The 18900-nt window shown below is 41.7% G+C and overlaps 1 protein-coding gene, 3 long non-coding RNA genes and 1 other non-coding gene across 7 annotated transcripts in view; 3 read left to right on the plus strand and 2 right to left on the minus strand.

The window, feature by feature from the left end:
• LOC139579302 (uncharacterized) overlaps positions 1-2316 on the minus strand; it is a 5762-nt gene extending 3446 nt beyond the window's left edge. For all 3 annotated transcript variants that reach the window (XR_011675722.1, XR_011675723.1, XR_011675724.1), the window contains exons 1-2: positions 2185-2316; positions 1584-1683 (exon numbers count right to left, since the gene is read on the minus strand). This is a non-coding gene — a long non-coding RNA (uncharacterized lncRNA). The remainder of the gene's footprint in view (positions 1-1583; positions 1684-2184) is intronic.
• A 5165-nt stretch (positions 2317-7481) lies between these two features.
• LOC139579303 (uncharacterized) lies at positions 7482-8665 on the plus strand. Its single transcript, XR_011675725.1, has 3 exons — positions 7482-7877; positions 8151-8312; positions 8432-8665. It is a non-coding gene; the product is annotated as an uncharacterized lncRNA (long non-coding RNA).
• A 49-nt stretch (positions 8666-8714) lies between these two features.
• LOC139579753 (fap1 adhesin-like) lies at positions 8715-14364 on the plus strand. Its single transcript, XM_071408573.1, has 6 exons — positions 8715-8836; positions 8936-9104; positions 9248-9389; positions 9531-9596; positions 9712-11279; positions 12520-14364. Exons 1-6 carry the CDS (start codon positions 8715-8717, stop codon positions 14362-14364), a joined length of 3912 nt encoding a protein of 1303 aa, XP_071264674.1.
• A 1431-nt stretch (positions 14365-15795) lies between these two features.
• Positions 15796-18845, minus strand: LOC139579304 (uncharacterized). The gene is made up of 3 exons (XR_011675726.1): positions 18055-18845; positions 17819-17942; positions 15796-17404 (listed from the first exon to the last, which is right to left on the minus strand). It is a non-coding gene; the product is annotated as an uncharacterized lncRNA (long non-coding RNA).
• On the plus strand, positions 18454-18542 carry trnay-gua (transfer RNA tyrosine (anticodon GUA)). The gene is given in 2 exon segments: positions 18454-18490; positions 18507-18542. It is a non-coding gene; the product is annotated as a tRNA-Tyr (tRNA).
• Positions 18846-18900: the final 55 nt, after the last annotated feature.

Consider the following 18900-nt stretch of genomic DNA (forward strand, 5'->3'; position numbering starts at 1 on the left):
TAAGATGGCTATTCACTTATTAGCACGAGTTTTCACACGTGACTCTGTAATCACCAATGATTTATATATAGGCTATACTAGATGACTAATAAGGCATGTTATTATATTGTAAAATATATTTTGGAAGCAATAGAAATACATTTATTAATGACTACATTTGTTTGTGACACGTTTATCATATTACAGACACCTTAATGCATACTTTTAAATTATATTATGTGAGCTAAACATACAAAACCATTTTTTCCCTGAAGTATAATTTTTTAGAGATTACTGAAATCTATGTCCCCACTACAGAATACTTAAATACATGTCATTTAATTGAAATACTGTAGAATTCCATTCATTCCTAAATGACGAGACAGCCTACAGGAAGGAGGTGAGTGCCTTGGCGGAGTGGTGCTAGGAAAATAACCTCAACAAAACGAAGGAGCTGATCGTGGCTTCAGGAGAGAGCAGAGGGAGCACGCACCCATCCACATCGACGGGGCCGCAGTGGAGAAGGTGAAAAGCTTAAAGTTCCTCAACATACACATCACTGACAATCTGAAATGGTCCACCCATACAGACGATGTGGTGAACAAGGCGCAACAGGAGGTTGAAGAAATTTGCCCTCTAAGACCCTCACATTTTTACCTATGCACCATTGAGAGCATCTTGTCAGGCTGTATCATTGCCTACATCTTGTCGGGCTGTAGCATTGCCTGGTACGGCAACTGCACCGTACACAACCGCAGGGCTATCCAGAGGGTGGTGCGGTCAGCCCAACATATCACACTGCCTGCCCTTCAGGATATCTACAGCACCCAGTGTCACAGGAAGGCCAATTACATAATCAAGGACCTCAGCCAAATGAGCCACGGATTGTTCACCCTACTATCATCCAGAAGGCGAGGTTAGTACAGGTGCATCCAAACTGGGACCAAGAGACTGAAAAACAGCTTCTATCTCAAGACAATCAGACTTAAATAGCCATCACTAGCCGGCCTCCACCCAGTATCCTGCCCTGAACTTAGTCACTAGCTGGCTATCACCCGGTTACTCATCCCTGCACCTTAGAGGCTGATGCCCCATGTACATAGACATGGAACACTGGTCACTTTAATACATGTTTAATACCATTTTCCCCATTTCATATGTATATCCTGTATTCTAGTCAAGGCCATGCTATTCAACTATTGCTGTACATATACTATTCTATTCACGTATTCTTCAGATATACTACGTATTATATCCACACTGGCCATAAATCCCATCACACACACACTCAACTCCAACATGGCTCATCCTAATATTTCTATATTTCTTAATTACACTTTCATACTTTTAGATTTGTGTGTCGTTAGATATTACTGCACTGTTGGAGCTAGGAACACAAGCATTCTGCTACATCCCCAATAACATCTGCTATTTGTGTATGCGCCCAATAAAATTTGATTTGATTGACATCGGCTGATTTGATATCAGCTGATGTAAAAGGGCTGTATAAATACATTTGATTGATTGGAAACAGCACCAGGATTTATTAGAGTATGGGAACCTGACCCCATGTGTATTTAGTCCATACATTATTGCATGCTCACCATGTTCCTCCAGAGAAGCCTGTAGTCGTGTGATCAGTTCCACTTTGTTGCCCTTCACATCTAGACCCCTGGTTTCACACTCATGCTTCAGTTCAGCAAGCTGTGGGAGAGACATGAGTGTAGATTACCGATTAGACTACATTTGAGATGATTTCCTACTAAATGGCAATTTTTGCAATTCAAATGTTACTGCCCAACAGCGAAGTGCTTGAACGTTAGGCCAAACATCCTGTACAATTTCATTCATTCATTCACTTGTAGTCGCGCATGCGCTGATGTCAGTTGCCAACTTCACAGCAGGTGCAGAGCAAACTTTGGCCCTCTTTGAATAACAAAGCCACCCCAACCCAATACACGCGTGGATATCTCAAACGTCAAAATGCCTTGTTAGCTAGCTACACCGTGCAGCAAGCATGGACTATTTCCGTCCTGTCCGCTAGCATCTGCTAGTTAGCTACCTACGACTCTGTGTCCGAAGATCCCCAGGGTGCTAGATCATGATTTACAAAGTAAAGATAGCTAACAACATACAATACTTGATTTCCCCAAAATATAATACCGGTATTAGACGTTTCAAACTAAGCTAAAACGGGTTAACAACCTTTAGTTTCTGGAGCTCCACAACTTCAGACATCTTGCTTTGTTGTAGTGGTAGAACATTCGCGAACGAACGACTCTTTGAACGGCTCTTTTTGGTGAACGTCGGGAACCGAATTGCAGCTGTGAAAGAGCCCTTAATTTGGCTTTCTGATTTGCATAGCCTACTGTTATTGCTTTTTGAGCCCCAGAATCCAGACATCGATTATCTGCTGACAAATTATAAAAATATTCACTGAAGATGGTAATTGCTCAGTGCAGGAACAATCTAGTGAGGAGCCTCAGTCTAGTTCGCGCTCATTTTTTCAGTGCATTACATTTCTTTCTCAATTTGTTTTTGCAGGCCATCTAATAATCTGGTCAGGTAAAAATGTATTTGAACTCAAATTTCACGATCTGGTAGGCACATTTTTACGATTTAAATTATATATTGACAATTTTATCATAGTTTTAGGTCAATTCCTAAGAACTACTGAACGAAAAGCCCGTTGGGAGCAAAATTAAATGATACCAGTCACCGAAAACACTCGGAATGCCCGTTACGACTTGGATAATTAAATGCGGAATCTGTTTCATCCATCAGAAATCGACTCGTCTGCCTCTTCAGTTAAATCCTTACCGCTTTGAGTTGGTACATTGCTATCATAAATCTTTTTTTGTTTTTGTGTGTAAATTCGGTGTAACTTTAGTAATTTGCTTTGACACAATGAAATGTATAGCCCAGTTTTTCATGTAAAATATCTTTATTGATAGGCCTAAATCGTTCATTATATACATTGACCCTTACTTTTTTTATCCAACAGATTTAGAAGGGAAAAATTAAACAATGTGAATCCAATACATGTGGTATAATCAATGGAATTTCGGATATGCCAATGCGTTGCGTCACAGACGGTACAGTATTCTCACTACATTATGATGCATATGTATTGACAAATAATCATGTTCAGAGGCATTTAGCTCTTTCCTGTCATGCTGTGCAATGGAGAACGACGTTTTTAAAAGCTGTCAGGTAAACACTTTTGCTTTCACCTTTGCATTTTGCTAAACTTGTAAACAATTGTCTAGCCTAAGTATTGTGTAATTGAAAAGGTAAAATAGACGATTGTGTACTCCAATAATATGAAGTCTGAACATAAACAGTAGAACTATGTGAATCAAGCCTAATTGTCATCAAAGTTTACAAGTCCCATGCTCTGAACTGAGCTACAAAGGACTACAAAGTGAACTATTCTTGTGTGATGAGTAACCTTGCCTGAAATGTGTGTTATCTGTCTGAGCTAATGCCTAGATTTAAGCTCAGTGGGCTAACACAGTCTTGTGACATGCAGATTGACCTCGGTTCAAACCCAGTCAGTCTCATGGTTGATGCTAGGCGGTATCCTTGGGACATCCTATGGATCTGACCCCTGGCAACAACCCTCTGGCAAACACACACAGTGAGGGAGTTCTATTACGCTGGCCCAGATTGAACCAGGCAATGGCCAGTCACATCATTGGGTGAAAGCAGGGAGGAAGGAGCACCCTTCTCAATACAACAGTAATCTGCGCCAGTCGGTCATGTTGTCAACAAGGCAGCATCGTGCATCTTCCAGAAACACATCTCTTTTGCATAAAATAGATGTTTGAATTTTCAAACTAGTTTTCATTGGGAAGGCAGATAAAGCGTTTTTATCAAAGCAATCACTTTTGCATGTGAAAACACATAATCCTACTCATCACTCCATGAGCTTAATAATTACGTCACTTTTGTTTTGAGCCGACTTCGCCTTCGGCCAGAGCGGGGCACCTGGCTCACCCCCGGGAGGCGGTGCGGTTCCAAAACGAATGCAATCACTTTTCACCCAGTTCAAACTCCTCCCACCGAGGTAACCCGGGCCACATAAACTAATCCCCTCAGTCTTGTGGTGTGGATATGATCTGGGTTCAATCACAGTCAGTCTCATTGGTGCCATTGGACCTTGATCGCACAGTTGATGTCTATCAGCTACTGGGGTGTTGTGAGAGGAGGTCAGGGGAGGGGTGAAGTGTAGCGGTGGTTCCGTGAACAGAATAACCTTGCCTAATACTTGAGCTAGAGCCTAGGCATTCGCTCAGCAGTGGGCTAACACAGTCTTGTGGCATGCAGATGACTCCAGTTCAAACTCAGACACAGTGGCATGTATTCATAGATGCCAAGGGAAGCCAGGCTTTCCCAAATATTTGACCAATAAAAATATAAAATAATTTCTCTTTTGTCTCTGTGTTATCATAATTTTCCGTAAATTCGCAAGTGGCTGAATCTGATAGATTTTTAGATTTTTTTGGCCAATCAGCATTGAGCTGAGCTCAACTGTGGGTTGTCCTGGTGCAGCAAAATGCCCCCCAAGGGAGGCCGATTTGGCTTCACACCAATCAAATCACATCCTGAGCAAAACGTCATCATTGTCAGAAAAAGGTGTTGATTTCTAGTCTTCTTGTGTTGATGTCTTGCAGTAGCTAGTTTGCTAAATCGGCCCTTTCCTGAGGCATGGATGGAGATGGGGATTTGGACTTGAGGTGATGGAGATAGGGATTTGGACTTGAGGTTTTGACTTAATTCTCTGTACAGGCCAATGATTATAACGGCAATTCTGATCTAACCATAAATTCAGGCCACTGGCCTGAGACGATTGAAGTTCAATATGTAGCCTAGTAGACTCACATTAACTAGCTAGCTAAAATAATTGGTTCATTGTTGCCAAATGCGAGGAAGTTAGGACAGCACAAATTTTAGCCAGGTAGCCTATGAAAACAAACTAAAAGCGTGGGTTTGAATCTTGAAGCATGGATTCCGATTGGTCAGAACAGCATTGAATAGACCTTAGCACGGATACGTCCTGTTTGAGTTTCTGCCTATAGGAAGGGAGGAGCAAAATGGAGTCGTGATCAGATTTGCCGAAGGAAGGGCGGGGGAGGGCCTTCTAGGCATTTCGAAAAGTTGAGTAGCAGTGGTCCAATGTTTTACCAGCGCGAGTACTACAGTCAATGTATTGGTAGAACTTTGATAGCGTTTTCCTGAAATTTGCTTTGTTAAAATCCCCAGCTACAATAAATGCGGCCTTAGGATATGTGGTTTCCAGTTTGCATAAAGTCCAGTGTTGTTCTTTGAGGGCTGGCGTGGTATCTGCTTGAGGAGGAATATTGACCACAGTCAATGTGTTGGTAGAACTTCAGTAACGTTTTCCTCATTTGCTTTCTTAAAATCCACAGCTACAATAAATGCGGCCTCAGGATCTGTAGTTTCCAGTTTGAATAAAGTCAAGTGTAGTTCTTTCAGGGCCATCGTGGTATCGGCTTGAGGGGGAATATACACGGCTGTGACTAACCAAAGAATATTCTCTTGGGAGGTAATATGGTCGGCATTTCATTGTGAGGTATTCTAGGTCGGGTGAACAAAAGGACTTGAGTTTCTGTATGTTATATCAATCACACCATGAGTGGTTAATCATGAAACATACATCCCCGCCTTTCTTCTTCCCGGAGAGTTCTTTATTCCTGTCGGTGCGATGTACTGAGAACCCAGATGGCTGTATGGACGGGGACAGTACATCCCGAGAGAGCCATGTTTCCGTAAAACAGAGTATGTCACAATGCCTGATGTCTCTCTGGAAGGAGATCCTCGCCTTGAGCTCGTCTACTTTATTATCCAGAGACTGAACATTAGCCAGTAATATACTCTGAAGCGGTGGATGGTGTGCACGCCTCCACAGTCGGACTAGAAGTCCACTCCAAATACCTCTTCTCCGCCGGCAGTGTTTTGGAGCAGCCTCTGGAATAAGTTAAATTGCCCTGGGGGGTATGAACAAAGGATCCAATTCCGAAAAGTGAGGTACCGCCGTTCTGATATCCAAAAGTTCTTTCCGGCTGCATCTAATAACACAAAACATTTTCTGGGCTAATAATGTAACAAATAACACACACACAAAAAATACTGCAAAGTTGCTTAGGAGCTAGAGGCAGAGCTGCCATATCTGTCGGCGCCATCTGTTCTGTTCTTAGGACACTGTTGTTCAGAGGAGCTAGCCAACAACACAGCTAACACAATAACTTCAAACTGAAGCTGGAAAGCCTGCAAACTACCTGCACTTAGTTTCATTTTACCTTTTTTCACTTGACATTTCTTTGTATATATCCATAAAAATCATGCCAGCCGATTCGTGATTTTGCTTGGCTGTGAAATGCTGTCTGCCTCTCTCTCTCGTCCCAAAACCCGACCCCTACACGTTCATTACTATGGGACAGTTGGAGATGAAATGTGAATATTGAAACAATGTTGCAAATGTCGGAGAGACAGACAGCAAGGTTTATACAAATCTCTGCTGTTGAAAACTCACTGTTAGTATAAAATAATTGTTAAATAATGTCTAGATGCTTTTTACAGTGGAGATCAAGTTTTAACTTCCCTGCCTGGACTGACGAGACAGTGGATTACGCAGTCAGATGGAACAGAGTAAATAGGCATTTTAACATCATAGATTTAGCCGGTGGTAATTTGTGGAATAGACACCGGCTGGAATTAGCTTTAAACCAATCAGCATTCAGGATTAGATCCAGCCGTTGTATAAAGAGCAAATATCACAACATAGGTTGTAATATGGCTTTTTTACTGTCTTGGCTTTGTCGTGGAAAATCGTATTACAAATATAACACTTACAAGAACTTGTGAATTCAATAAAGGCTTTTAATACAAAATATCAGAAGCCGTGTCAGTCCGCGGAAAAGACCAACTTCCATAAGCACTGGCTCTGTTCTTATACACATACATCAAATGAGTCCATCCCACATGCAAATGAAGTTCCTTCCCTTAGTCCATCTGCCACCATTATCTTTCAGTTTAAGCTTCCTGCTTGTTCACGCCCAATAACGCCCATATCTGCTTTCAGTTAGGTTATAATGGTGGCAGGACCCCTTCTTGTCCTAAAAATAATATATGTCCGTCTATCCTATGGGCCTATGTCTTTGGCCTTCGTACTTATGTTTAGCTTGGTGTGCTCTTTGGTATGTTTACCCTTATTAGGATCAGCAGACTATGTGTCCCTCTAACATTAGTGTGTCCAGCTGTCCTATGCGCCTATGTGTCGCCTTCTCCTCCTGTGGTCTGATGTACAAATTTATATCTGTCCCTATATGTACCATTTACTCCCACAGCTTCCCCAGTGATTTTACACATGCACCGCTACTGGTCAGACACAGGTCACATAATTAGAATCTCTGTGGCAACAGTAGCCTGGGCCCAGATCTGTTTGTGCTCTTGTCAACTTCATTGCTCTTATAGCTGAGCCAAAAATCATATTTGGCATGACAGTGAGTGGCAGGGAGTTGATATAAAAAACAAATAGACTGGCACTCAGGCTATGGCAACAGTAGTTCATTGGGCGTCAACCTATGATGACATATCAGGCTCGCCGCCATGTCATAATGGTCGGATGAACTATCACAAGTGAATTTGTAAGAAATACATTATTGCTATGTTGCTGTTTTCAGGAGAAGACCTCAAAGCCCCTGTGTCAGATACCCTCGCGACCAGAGAAGCAAACTCGTCCACTGAAAGGGAAGCCTCCTCAGATCATGATAGAAACAAAGCCGTCAGTGAGCAGCAGATTGCCTGCCATGACAAAGCTTCCGGTCCTACCTGGGGTCGCCTTTAAATTTCATAGAGCCAGCCTGGGTAAAAAGGTAAGCAGAACATATATTTAACAGGATACAGTATAACATTTTTTAAAAGAACATGCATACAATAGAATGGTGCAGTAGAATAGAAGAAGGGTCCAGTAGAATGGTGCAGTAGAATAGAAGAAGGGTCCAGTAGAATGGTGCAGTAGAATAGAAGAAGGGTCCAGTAGAATGGTGCAGTAGAATAGAAGAAGGGTCCAGTAGAGTGGTGCTTTAGAATGGAAGAAGGATCCAGTAGAATGTTTCTTTTTTTTGTTTATATCCTTGTTCCTTCAGTTGTATCAGCCTACATCTGATTTCAACCTCAGTGACCCAAACTGTCACATTATGAGGCCGACGTACAACAGTTTGCATGACCCAAACCTCAATGAATACTACCATCAGAAGGAAATGCATGAGAAGTTAAAGAAGCGAAACTTCATCACTAAAGAGGACAACGTAAGTTTGAAGTTAATATTATTGTTTCTGAACAGTGTAGTAGAAGACTGTAAGCTTTACCGATAGTTAACTCCAGGACTATTATAGCAGGAAACATTTTGATTCTCTCTCTTCTCAAGGTTGTATGCTCATTAAAGGAGTATAACACATACAAACATTACCTGGATACGGTCAAGACTGACCATCATAAAACGTACAGCAAAAAGTTGGTATGTGGGCAGTATGACTGCGTTCTTAAAATGTGAACTTCTGTGAAGATCACACATGTTATTTTCACGAGAAAATCTGAAATGATCATTCATCACTCTAAAAACAATGTAACATGTATTTTATTAGGTAGATAAGTGTTTAAAATGTACAAAAATTGTATTTATCCTATTTAAGAAGGAACAGATACTGAGAATGGTTCAGTTGCAAGAGGAAGGCCATATATCTAAGGACGTTACCCTGGAAGATATGATAGAGTACTTACTGAATAAAGGAGCACAGAACCTGAAGCATCTGCAGTCAACCATTGGTTCCAGGTAGGCAAGAAGTGCATGAGGTAATAAAGTAGAGTTATATAGGCCTACTCTGTGTTGGCAATGTCATGACTCATCTGTTTAATGTATTGATGGGGACAGGGGACCGAAATATGGCCTGCAAACTGCGTTGTATGACCAAGATAGAGAGTTTAAAGAGGATTGGGTTTCTAAGGAGCGATCCAGGCTGAAACTCATTGAAAAGGATGTGAGGCACGATTTGAACAAGGCCAAGTATATGAAAGAGGCCAAAGAAAAGCGCATCAGAAAGGTACAAATGTCACACTTTCATCATACTTCACAAAACTACCCACAATTATTTTCAAGTTTGAATAAATCATGAAAATTAAGAAATCATTTTACCTCAACTTTTGTGGATGCTAAGTTGCTATTTGTGGACTATGTTCTTCACAGAAAATGTGCATTATGGAACAAAAACAGGCTCTTCAGTTGAGGATAATGGAAGAGGAGTTGAAAAACCTCCAGGAGTTTGAGAGGTTGAGAGAGGCCTCTATCAAACCAAATAAGCTGCTGGAAGAAATATTTGAAAAACCAGGTAAGATTTAATTTGAATTCATCACACAGTTAAGCAATGTTTAAATGACTATGCCAAATGCAACCTACAAGGAGCAGTTGAATGTGTTGTGCTGTATATCATATCGTATTTTGTATTTAAACAAAAAATAATCTATTATAGCATCTGCTCAGCCTGCTCTCAAACCTGCTCACTCCAAAACTGTAAAGAAAACAGTTTCTCTGTCAGGTAAGAACATTTCCTTACTAAAGAACCATAATTTCATTACGAAATATCAGTATGTTCATAGCCAGTGAATGCTAAATTAAATCACATTTTTTAAATGTGTGTGTGTTATTAATAGGGAAATCTAAGGAAAAGCCAGCCATGCTACAGAGGAGACCAAGCCTTGCACCACTCCAGAGGAGACCATGCCTGGATGGTCTGGCACCGCTGAAGGGTTTCCAAGAACCTGTTTTTAGGATCTTCAAAGCCATCAAGGGACAAAGCATCCCAGACAGAGCTCAGCTGAAATCTGTCATCCTCGACCACTTAGGCTCCAAGCTTGTCAGGAAGCAGCTGGCGGAGTCAATCAGGGATGAGGTTAAACTGACGATTCCAGGGTCTACACCAGCGGCACAAAGGGCTCTGAGTGCCAGAATCGCTTACGATGTGTTGAAGTGCGTCTCTCGAGCGGCCAATCCTAGCAATGAACCTGCCTGCAGACTCCGTGGGGGAAACACAATCAAACCCAATGCTCAAGCAGATGATCCAGAACCAGAGGAGCGGATGGCCAACGGAGAAGACATAAACACCTATGTGACAACGTTGATCACTGACGTTCTGGAGGAAGTCCAGGAGCAGGTTATCGTAATGATCCGAGAAGACTCCCCTACCCAATTCAGAGTTGTCTCTGCAAAGGCCAGCCAAACAGCCATTGATGTGGTAAGCAATGTTTTGGAAGACATTAGAAACTTATTAAATGAGGAAAACATTGAAGAGCTTGCACTAGACTGTGATGCTGAAGAAGGCACCTCAGGTATAACAAACATTCAGCCACCTGCATTGACTGCATTAAAAAAGGCAGACCCCGAGAATCGCCGAGATTCCTGTTCAAAACTAGAAGGTGTCGCCTGTGACCTTATTAGCACTGCATATGACAGCATCCTATTCGAGCTGGCTTTTCCTGAGCTTCAGGGTGAAAGAGATGAAAAAGCTCTTTCCCTGACTCTGGAAATACTTCCCTCGGAGCCAGTGATCTCATCTTTATCCAACTCTCCCAGTTATGGAATGGTGTTTTCATCTGACACTTCAGAGGCTGCAGAAAACAACAGTAAGACAAGCAGCTCAGAGGCCTCCGCAGCTGCATCAACCTCGTCCCAGGAGACGGATACCACAACCCCTGTAGAATGCAAAGAAAAAAGAGTAGAGAATGGAAACACCAGTGAAACAGACAACGTCCTTTCTGTCCCCTCAGTCAATACTGAAGAAGTTGTTTCAAAGCCTATTCTCTTGCACAAGGTGAAGAAAGAAAATGCAGCCACCAGAAGCGCTTCTCTTCCCAACCTGTATGGACTTGTTGTGGATGCAGTTATGGACCACTTCAGCACAGAACCCTTCAAAGACAATCTGGCCCAATCAGTGAAGAATGAGGTGAGACGCACCCTTTCTATGCCTGAATGTGGATTGTTGAACCTTCAAATTGATAATTACTTTGAGAGGAAAATGCTAGAGGATATGCTGAAGGAAGTATCCCGACAGTGCGGAGGAACAAGCTCTAGCACCGTGGCTGAAGAGGCTACAGATGAAGAAGAGATCTACAGACTAGAATCTGCTGCAGCACAACTGATACAGAAAGTTTTCCAGGAGGTCAAGACAAATTTTGTTGTCAAGATCAAGAAGGGTTCTCCCAAGAGATGTCTATCCCCAGAAGTAAGTAAATATATTAATGTTGTATGTACTGTGTAATGTTGTATGCAACATTTATATGTGCTGTGTGATGCCATGACACTTTTCCTACAAGGGAGGTCATGTACACTGAGTATACTAAGCATTAGGAACACCTTCCTAATCTAATATTGAGTGGTGTCGAAAGCATTCCACAGGGATGGTGGCCCATGTTGACTCCAATGCTTCCCACAGTTGTGTCAAGTTGGCTGGATGTCCATTGGGTTGTGGACTATTCTTGGAACTGTTGAGCGTGAAAAACCTAGGAGCGTTGCAGTTCTTGACACAAGCTGGTGTGCCTGGCACCTACTACTATACCCCGTTCAAAGGCAATTCAATGTTTTGTCTTGCCCATTCACCATTTAAATGGCACACACATGGTCCCAGTGCTTAAAAATCCTTCTTTAACCTGTCTCCTCCCCTTCATCTACACTGATTTGAAGTGGAATTAACAGGTGATATCCATAAGGGATCATAGCTTTCACCTGGATTCACCTGGTCAGTCTATGTCATAGAAAGAGCAGGTGTTCTTAATGTATTTGTGTTGATGTTTTATCTGTGTTGATGGTGATCTGATTGATTGTTGATGTGATTGTTGATGGGGATGCTTCTATTTGCAACACCAAGATAAATTCCTAGTATCATTTGTTCAGTGGTGGAAAAAGTACCCAATTGTCATATTTGAGTAAAAGTGAAGATACCTTAATAGAAAATGACTCAAGTAAAAATGAGTCACCCAGTAAGATACTACTTAAGTAAAAGTATAAAAGTATTTGGTTTTAAATATATCTAAGAATCAAAAGTAAAAGTATAAATCATTTCAAATTCCTTATATTAAGCAAACCAGACAGCACCATTTTTTTTGTAATTTTAAATTACAGATAGCCAGGAGCACACTCCAACACTTACAAATGAAGCATGTGTATTTAGTGAGTCTGCCAGGGATGTTCTCTTGATAAATGTGTGAATTGGACTATTTTCCTGTCCTGCTAAGCATTCAAAATGTAATGAGTACTTTTGGATGACAGAGAAAATGTATGGAGTAAAAAGTACTTTATTTTCATGAGGAATGTAGTGAAGTAAAAGTTGTCAAAAATATATAAATAGTGAAGTACAGATACCCAAATAAACTACTGAAGTAGTACTTTAAAGTATTTTTACTTAAGTACTTTACACCACTGCATTTGTTGCATGGCGATAAATTATTCTGATTCTATCTCCAAAGGTAAGCCGAACAGCCATCAATGCTGTGAGCAGTCTTCTGGGTGACATGGAGACAACTGTGATGGCCAGTGTTCCATGTTCTTGTACTACTTCCAGAGCAGATATGGAAGGAATGCTGTCTGAGGCAACAGGCGAGCACCCAGCGAAATCAATGGCCTCTGCAAAAGTTGAGTTGATCGCTGATGATTTAGTGGAAGATGCCATCGATATGTGCAGTGAAATGATTTTAGACGACCAGCCACTAGCCCTACTACATGACGATCCTGAACAAGGTACATCAAATGTTGTTGTTCCTGGACCAATTCAGAGCAGCCTGTCTGGATTTGATGAACGCCACACAAAATCACAGGTCCTCGCAGTAAAGATTGAAGACCATGAGGTAAAGCCAATTTTGATCCAAGACACAGCGCTCATATCTCCAGGTGAGAAGAATACGGATGAAAAAAGAGTCATTAGAGTAAGTTATGTCTTTAACTCATCCCCTAGAAGGAAAGCTCACCAGGCCACCAGAAGCACCTCTTTCCCTAACCTCTATGTCACCCTTGTGGATGGAGTTCTGGACCAAATTAGCACAGAACCTTTCAAAGAAACCCTGGCCCAATCTGTGAGGAATGAGGTAAGACATTCTGTCTCTTTGCCTCAATTTGGATCGGTGAACCTCAAAAGTGAGGACTGCTCAGAGAAAGAAATTATTGAGGATATGTTGAAAAGTGTATCCAGAAAACTCAGTAAAGACCAGGCTTGTCAGCTGACCGGGAAAGCCAGTGAGATGATGACTGCCAACGTAGATGCCATTTCACTTACCCCCAAACTACAGTCTACTGCCAAAGACCAAATCATCAAAGTTCTGGAGCAGGTCAACACTAAAATAATCAATATGATTAGACAAGATTCTCCCAACAGGATGATTTCCCCCAAGGCAAGCCAGACTGCCATCAATGCTGTCAGCAACATTTTGGGTGGTATGGGAACCTCTCTCAAGGCAAGCAACACACCATTTGTTCCTAATGTGGCTGGACTCCAGCCTGACCTAGATGATGTAGCATCTTACTCAACTGAAGCTTTTGAGGGATATCCAGGGATCTGGATGTCATCCCTGAAGATAAAATATATTGCCTCAGGCCTCATGGACACTGTCTGTGATGACCTACTGGATGAGGATGGTTTCCTCAGACGGAGCGCTGGTGCAATATCCTCACAGGAAGACCTTGATCTTCAGAAGGTAATTACTTCAAAACCAGCATCCCCAGTCAATTGCATGCCCGTCAAAGGATGCCTGTCAATGTCCTACCTTGATGCTTTGAAGAATCCTGAAGACATTGAAAATGCTACTCACCTCAGTAGAAGCATTGACTCTCTCGCCGTAATTGGTGTGCCTACTTCAACCTCAAAGGAAGTTTCATACGGCACAGAATTGAAACTGACACAGTTGCAAAAGGATGTCTCTGCATCATCCTCACTTTATGCCATGAGCAACTGTCGGAGCTCATTGGAGTTTCCCTCCAGTCGATCCGATATCCCTATTGACAAAGAGGCCCAAAGGATTTCCTCCACAGACGAAGAAGACAGTCTGTCCAAATCCCTCCTGACCTCTTCCAAATCAGTCTTCAATGTCTCTGGCCTCGTCCCTACTCCTCCAGAGGGAAAGCCAAAGGTGAGGCTGCCACGGCGCCCAGTGCTTCGCCTTAGGAAGGTTCCAGAGGAGCCCCCCAAAAAGATGCACATTTACACAGTTTGCAGGGATGCTTTTCATTTCCCAACTGAGACAATGCGATCGACCAGTCCATCATCATTCGAGGGAGAATTCTCAACTCCAGAGTCCCAGGTAATACTGTCTTTCTCATAGTCCTAATCTGAAAAGCTTTTTAACACCTAGCCCACTGTTGATATTTGAACAGCCTTGATTCAATTTTTTTTTATTTTTGTAGAGCTTTCGTAGAGCTTTGAGAACTCTGTTATGAAAAGCGCTGCACAAATTAAATGTATTTTTTATTCATTAAGAGCGGTGGACAGCTCAGACAAGGAGTCTATCTTTAATATAGACTCATCCAAAAGACTCGTCGCAGAGATAATGCTGTCTGTTCGGGAGGACGTTGTTGAGGCAAAGCAGAGAGAGTTGGCCGCACATCTGGCTGCGCTGTCGTCTGACAATGAGATGCTCAGCACTTTGGCTCAGAGTGGGACACCCCGCGCCGATTCATGAACTGCCTCCAACACCTCTCCTCACAGCGAGAGTGATAACTGACTTGGACATACATGGTAGAAGCATTTGCTTACATTATTTTGAATCACATTGAGCTATTAAAGAATGCATTTATTTTCTAAAAAAGACAAAAGCATTTATTTACAATGTGTAGTTTTTCTTAGATGTAAGTGTTAAGTTAGGAATATTAAATAGAAAATTAGGAGAGAGTAATTATATATCTTTGGTGACATTGTTTAATTGTACGTTTTATATCCAATTGAACTCATCTCATGCAATTATTTAGGCTACCGACTCCCCGACAGTTCCTCTACTTCAGCCAGTGATTCTATACCGTCTCTTGGCTCTGTTCCAGCATCTTCCATTTGATACCCGTTACAGAAAAGTGTGTAGCTCGCCTCTGCCACCTACCAGGCTTGAATGGTTTATGAGAGCGTGAGGGGGCAAAGCAGAGTGTTTGTTATACTGGTACTCTCTGCAATCTATTCTGATTTATCAACCACAGATTTATGAATTGCATGCCAATTTTTAAAAGGGAAATCCGCAGTTGCTACATCCATTTTGGACGTATAAATGAATATGTACTCATTGATTCTTGAAGAATATAACCTATAAATGCCTCATGAGCTAGATTCAACTGTCATACCTCATCAGAACCCAAAATAAACACTTTTTTTTACCCCAAGAACACCAAATAGATGCTTTTTTTATCACAATGTTTGTAAACAAAGTAAATGTAAACAACCACTACATAGCCTCAAAACATGGTTAAAACTATAATTTTGATATCATGGTTGGTCAGTCCTTGCAACCATAGCTCTGTCTTTGTATTTGAGAGTTGGTACATTACTTCAGCCCCCTCCTTATGCTTTGTTACCAAAAACAGGGGTGGCTAGGACACTTTGTTATTGTTTCAACTGCTGATTGCCGCTTTAAGATGAAAGTGAAATAAATAAAAAAGTTCTTCTAGCAATACTTAATACCCAGACCAAGTAAAATACGTATTGTCAAGAATTGTTTTCTCAATGAAATACAACAGTATATGTTATGCTATATATGTGGACAGACTCAGGACAGAATAAAATATTTTATCATTACAACATAGAAGCATGGATTGGATATAATGTACACAGTGAATACCAGCTGCTTTGTCGAAATTACATTTGTTAAAACAAACAAATAAAATATATGTAGGCTAATATTTGTAGTACAGTAAAAAGGGTCAGTAGAGAAAACGACCTTGATCAGAATAAACTTTGTTTTCACTAGCCACAAAGTCAAAACGGGCTCTATCGTAAAAATGTATTTTCATTTTTGCTCTTCATGTTAAGGTTAGGGTTAGGCATAAGAATAGCAGTGTGGTTAGGTTTAAAATCAAAACGTAAGAAGAGAAATTGTAGAAACTGGCGGGTTTGTAGCTGTGGAAGCTAGTGACGACCAATAAACTTTGAGAGAAACCTAACTCAACAGGGGGAGATCTATTTCTGTTCAATCAGAATGTGAAGGGGTGATTTGGCTTTGTGTGTCAATCCCCTCACACTATTGTTACCGCCACAGTAATGATAGAAGTTGTAGTAGTAACAGTCAATGTACTTCGTAATCGTTCAAATTAAAATGTCAGCTAAAATTGAACTAATACATTGATCAAATTACCTAAAATAACAATGTGATATAAGAAAAAACAATAAATGTATGCACAGGTCAATCTGTCCCACACACATGTAGACGCTTTACTCGAGACACTTAAGTCTCCTCAACAAAGCAATAGAATTCGCAGAGTTCAACAAACTTGGTTTTAGGTTTAGAATTTCCCCCATGACAGCACAAGACCACTAGCATGGCTACCAGTCTGTTTAGCTAACATACCACTCCTTGTACTCTGTGCCATTGCCAAACAATAACCTTATTTCCAACAACAAATCAGCAACTCCTCGCAAAATCCAGCTGCATATTAAACGCTGAGATTGAAGAAAGGCCAGTCTCTATGGCCCATAGCACAAGGAGTGGAACGTTAGGAGTGGTGCTTCTGTGAGGGGAACGGCACCTCCGTACCTTCAGGCTCTGATCAGGCCCTACACCCAAACAAGGGCACTGCGTTCATCCACCTCTGGCCTGCTCGCCTCCCTACCTCTGAGGAAGTACAGTTCCCGCTCAGCCCAGTCAAAACTGTTCGCTGCTCTGGCACCCCAATGGTGGAACAAACTCCCTCACGACGCCAGGTCAGCGGAGTCAATCACCACCTTCCGGAGACACCTGAAACCCCACCTCTTTAAGGAATACCTAGGATAGGATAAAGTAATCCTTCTAACCCCCCCCCCTTAAAAGAGTTAGATGCACTATTGTAAAGTGGTTGTTCCACTGGATATCATAAGGTGAATGCACCAATTTGTAAGTCGCTCTGGATAAGAGCGTCTGCTAAATGACTTAAATGTAAATGTAAATAAAAGCACATATTCAAACAGAGAAGGGACAGTAAACACAGGTAGAAAAAGTGCAGTTCACACAACAGAACACTGTCAACATGATCACAGTGTTAGTAGTATTGTCAGATATAACTACCAATTCCTTCTCCACCGATAATGATGTACTCTGCTTCCTCCGGGTGACTAGCCTCCACAACCTCCTCTGGCCTGTCCTCGCCTTTAGGGTCTGGTTGTAAAATGATCTGTTTCACGTCAGGACACTGCAACAAATAGGACGTTTAAACGTTTAAACTAACATTATACCACTTCTATAACATACAAGCCATTGCACTCCAAAGCTAACGTTGTATGTGGACACAAACTGAACAACATGGGCGAGTGACTGCCACTGACCGACAGGTACTTCGTATTTTAGATCAATAATTTTCTCTCTGACACAGGGCGGTTTCTAATGTGATATGAAAACATGTACTGCTACACTCGCTATTCAATGGTTGTCAATATACCGTTAATGCTAAAAAGTGGTCAATTTGGTAAAACAAGAACATCATGAGAGGCGTTGTACCATCCTAGTCTTATAATTAATTTATACAATACTCCATCCATGTAGCTAGGCCAACATTGACATGCAGCAGTTCAAGGACCAGACACCATAAATATGAGTGTTAACCAACTTCCTTCTTCGCTGCGATGCATTGGTTTCTCCCACTTCGATGGCAGCATCCACTCCATAGTGCCTCTCACTCACAACCAACTGCTTGTCCGGAAACCACTGGTCCCCCACAGCTTTATTATTCTCTGCACACAACAATAAAAGGGTGATGTAGGCTACTTATAGTGACTTTTTACATGCATGATTACACAGAGCTAGCTAAATCGCTATAAGAGAACATCGTCACACTCAACGTACGGATCACGTCGCAAAGCTGAACTTCTAAAGATATATCAACAGAAGAGGTGCCCCGCTTTGGTCTCTCGGTCCCGAGCTCGATTTGCATACAGTGCAATGCCTTCCGAAGAGCGTCGTTCTCTCCCTGTTGTCGGGATATCTCCGAGAATAGAAGGGCAGAACTGTAATCGAACAGTTTTATAATCTCTGCAACGGCAGACGTCGTCAGCGTCTCCATAATTGTAGAAAGTTGTGCCTGGAAAGACCCGTTTGTAGACATTTCGGCAGTTCTGACGAGCGCTCAATACACGGAAATCTCACGATGGCTGAATGGTCAACGTTGATCAACATCCGGTAGAAAAGATTAAACTCAATGCTACGGTACAATCATGAACCTTATGCTCCAAATTCCTCCATGTCCCTTCGATAGCTCAGTTGGTAGAGCGGAGGACTGTAGAACGCTAAATACTGAAATCCTTAGGTCGCTGGTTCAAATCCGGCTCGAAGGAGGACACTTTTTCTACCTCATCAATGGGCCCCAAACAATATTTTTTGCTGTTCGCACATCCCCCTATAGAGAATAATATGTGCATTTCCAGTTTCCTTAAAGAATAGTCTAGGTGTACGAATCCAATCATACAGAAGAAAACAAAACACTTCAAGTTTATCCAAAAATATTCTCCACATTCAATAGCTCAGTTGGTAGAGCAGCGGACTGTAGAATACTACATGCTGAAATCCGACTTGAGGAGGACTCTTTTCCTACCTCATAAATGCCCCTAAAAGATATACATTTGCCTGTTGTTCGCACATTCCCCTATAGAGAATAAAACGTGCATTTCCAGTTTTCTAATTAGGAAAGATTCC

The sequence above is a fragment of the Salvelinus alpinus genome, chromosome 6 (genome assembly GCF_045679555.1).
Source record: "Salvelinus alpinus chromosome 6, SLU_Salpinus.1, whole genome shotgun sequence".
NCBI lineage: Eukaryota > Metazoa > Chordata > Actinopteri > Salmoniformes > Salmonidae > Salvelinus > Salvelinus alpinus.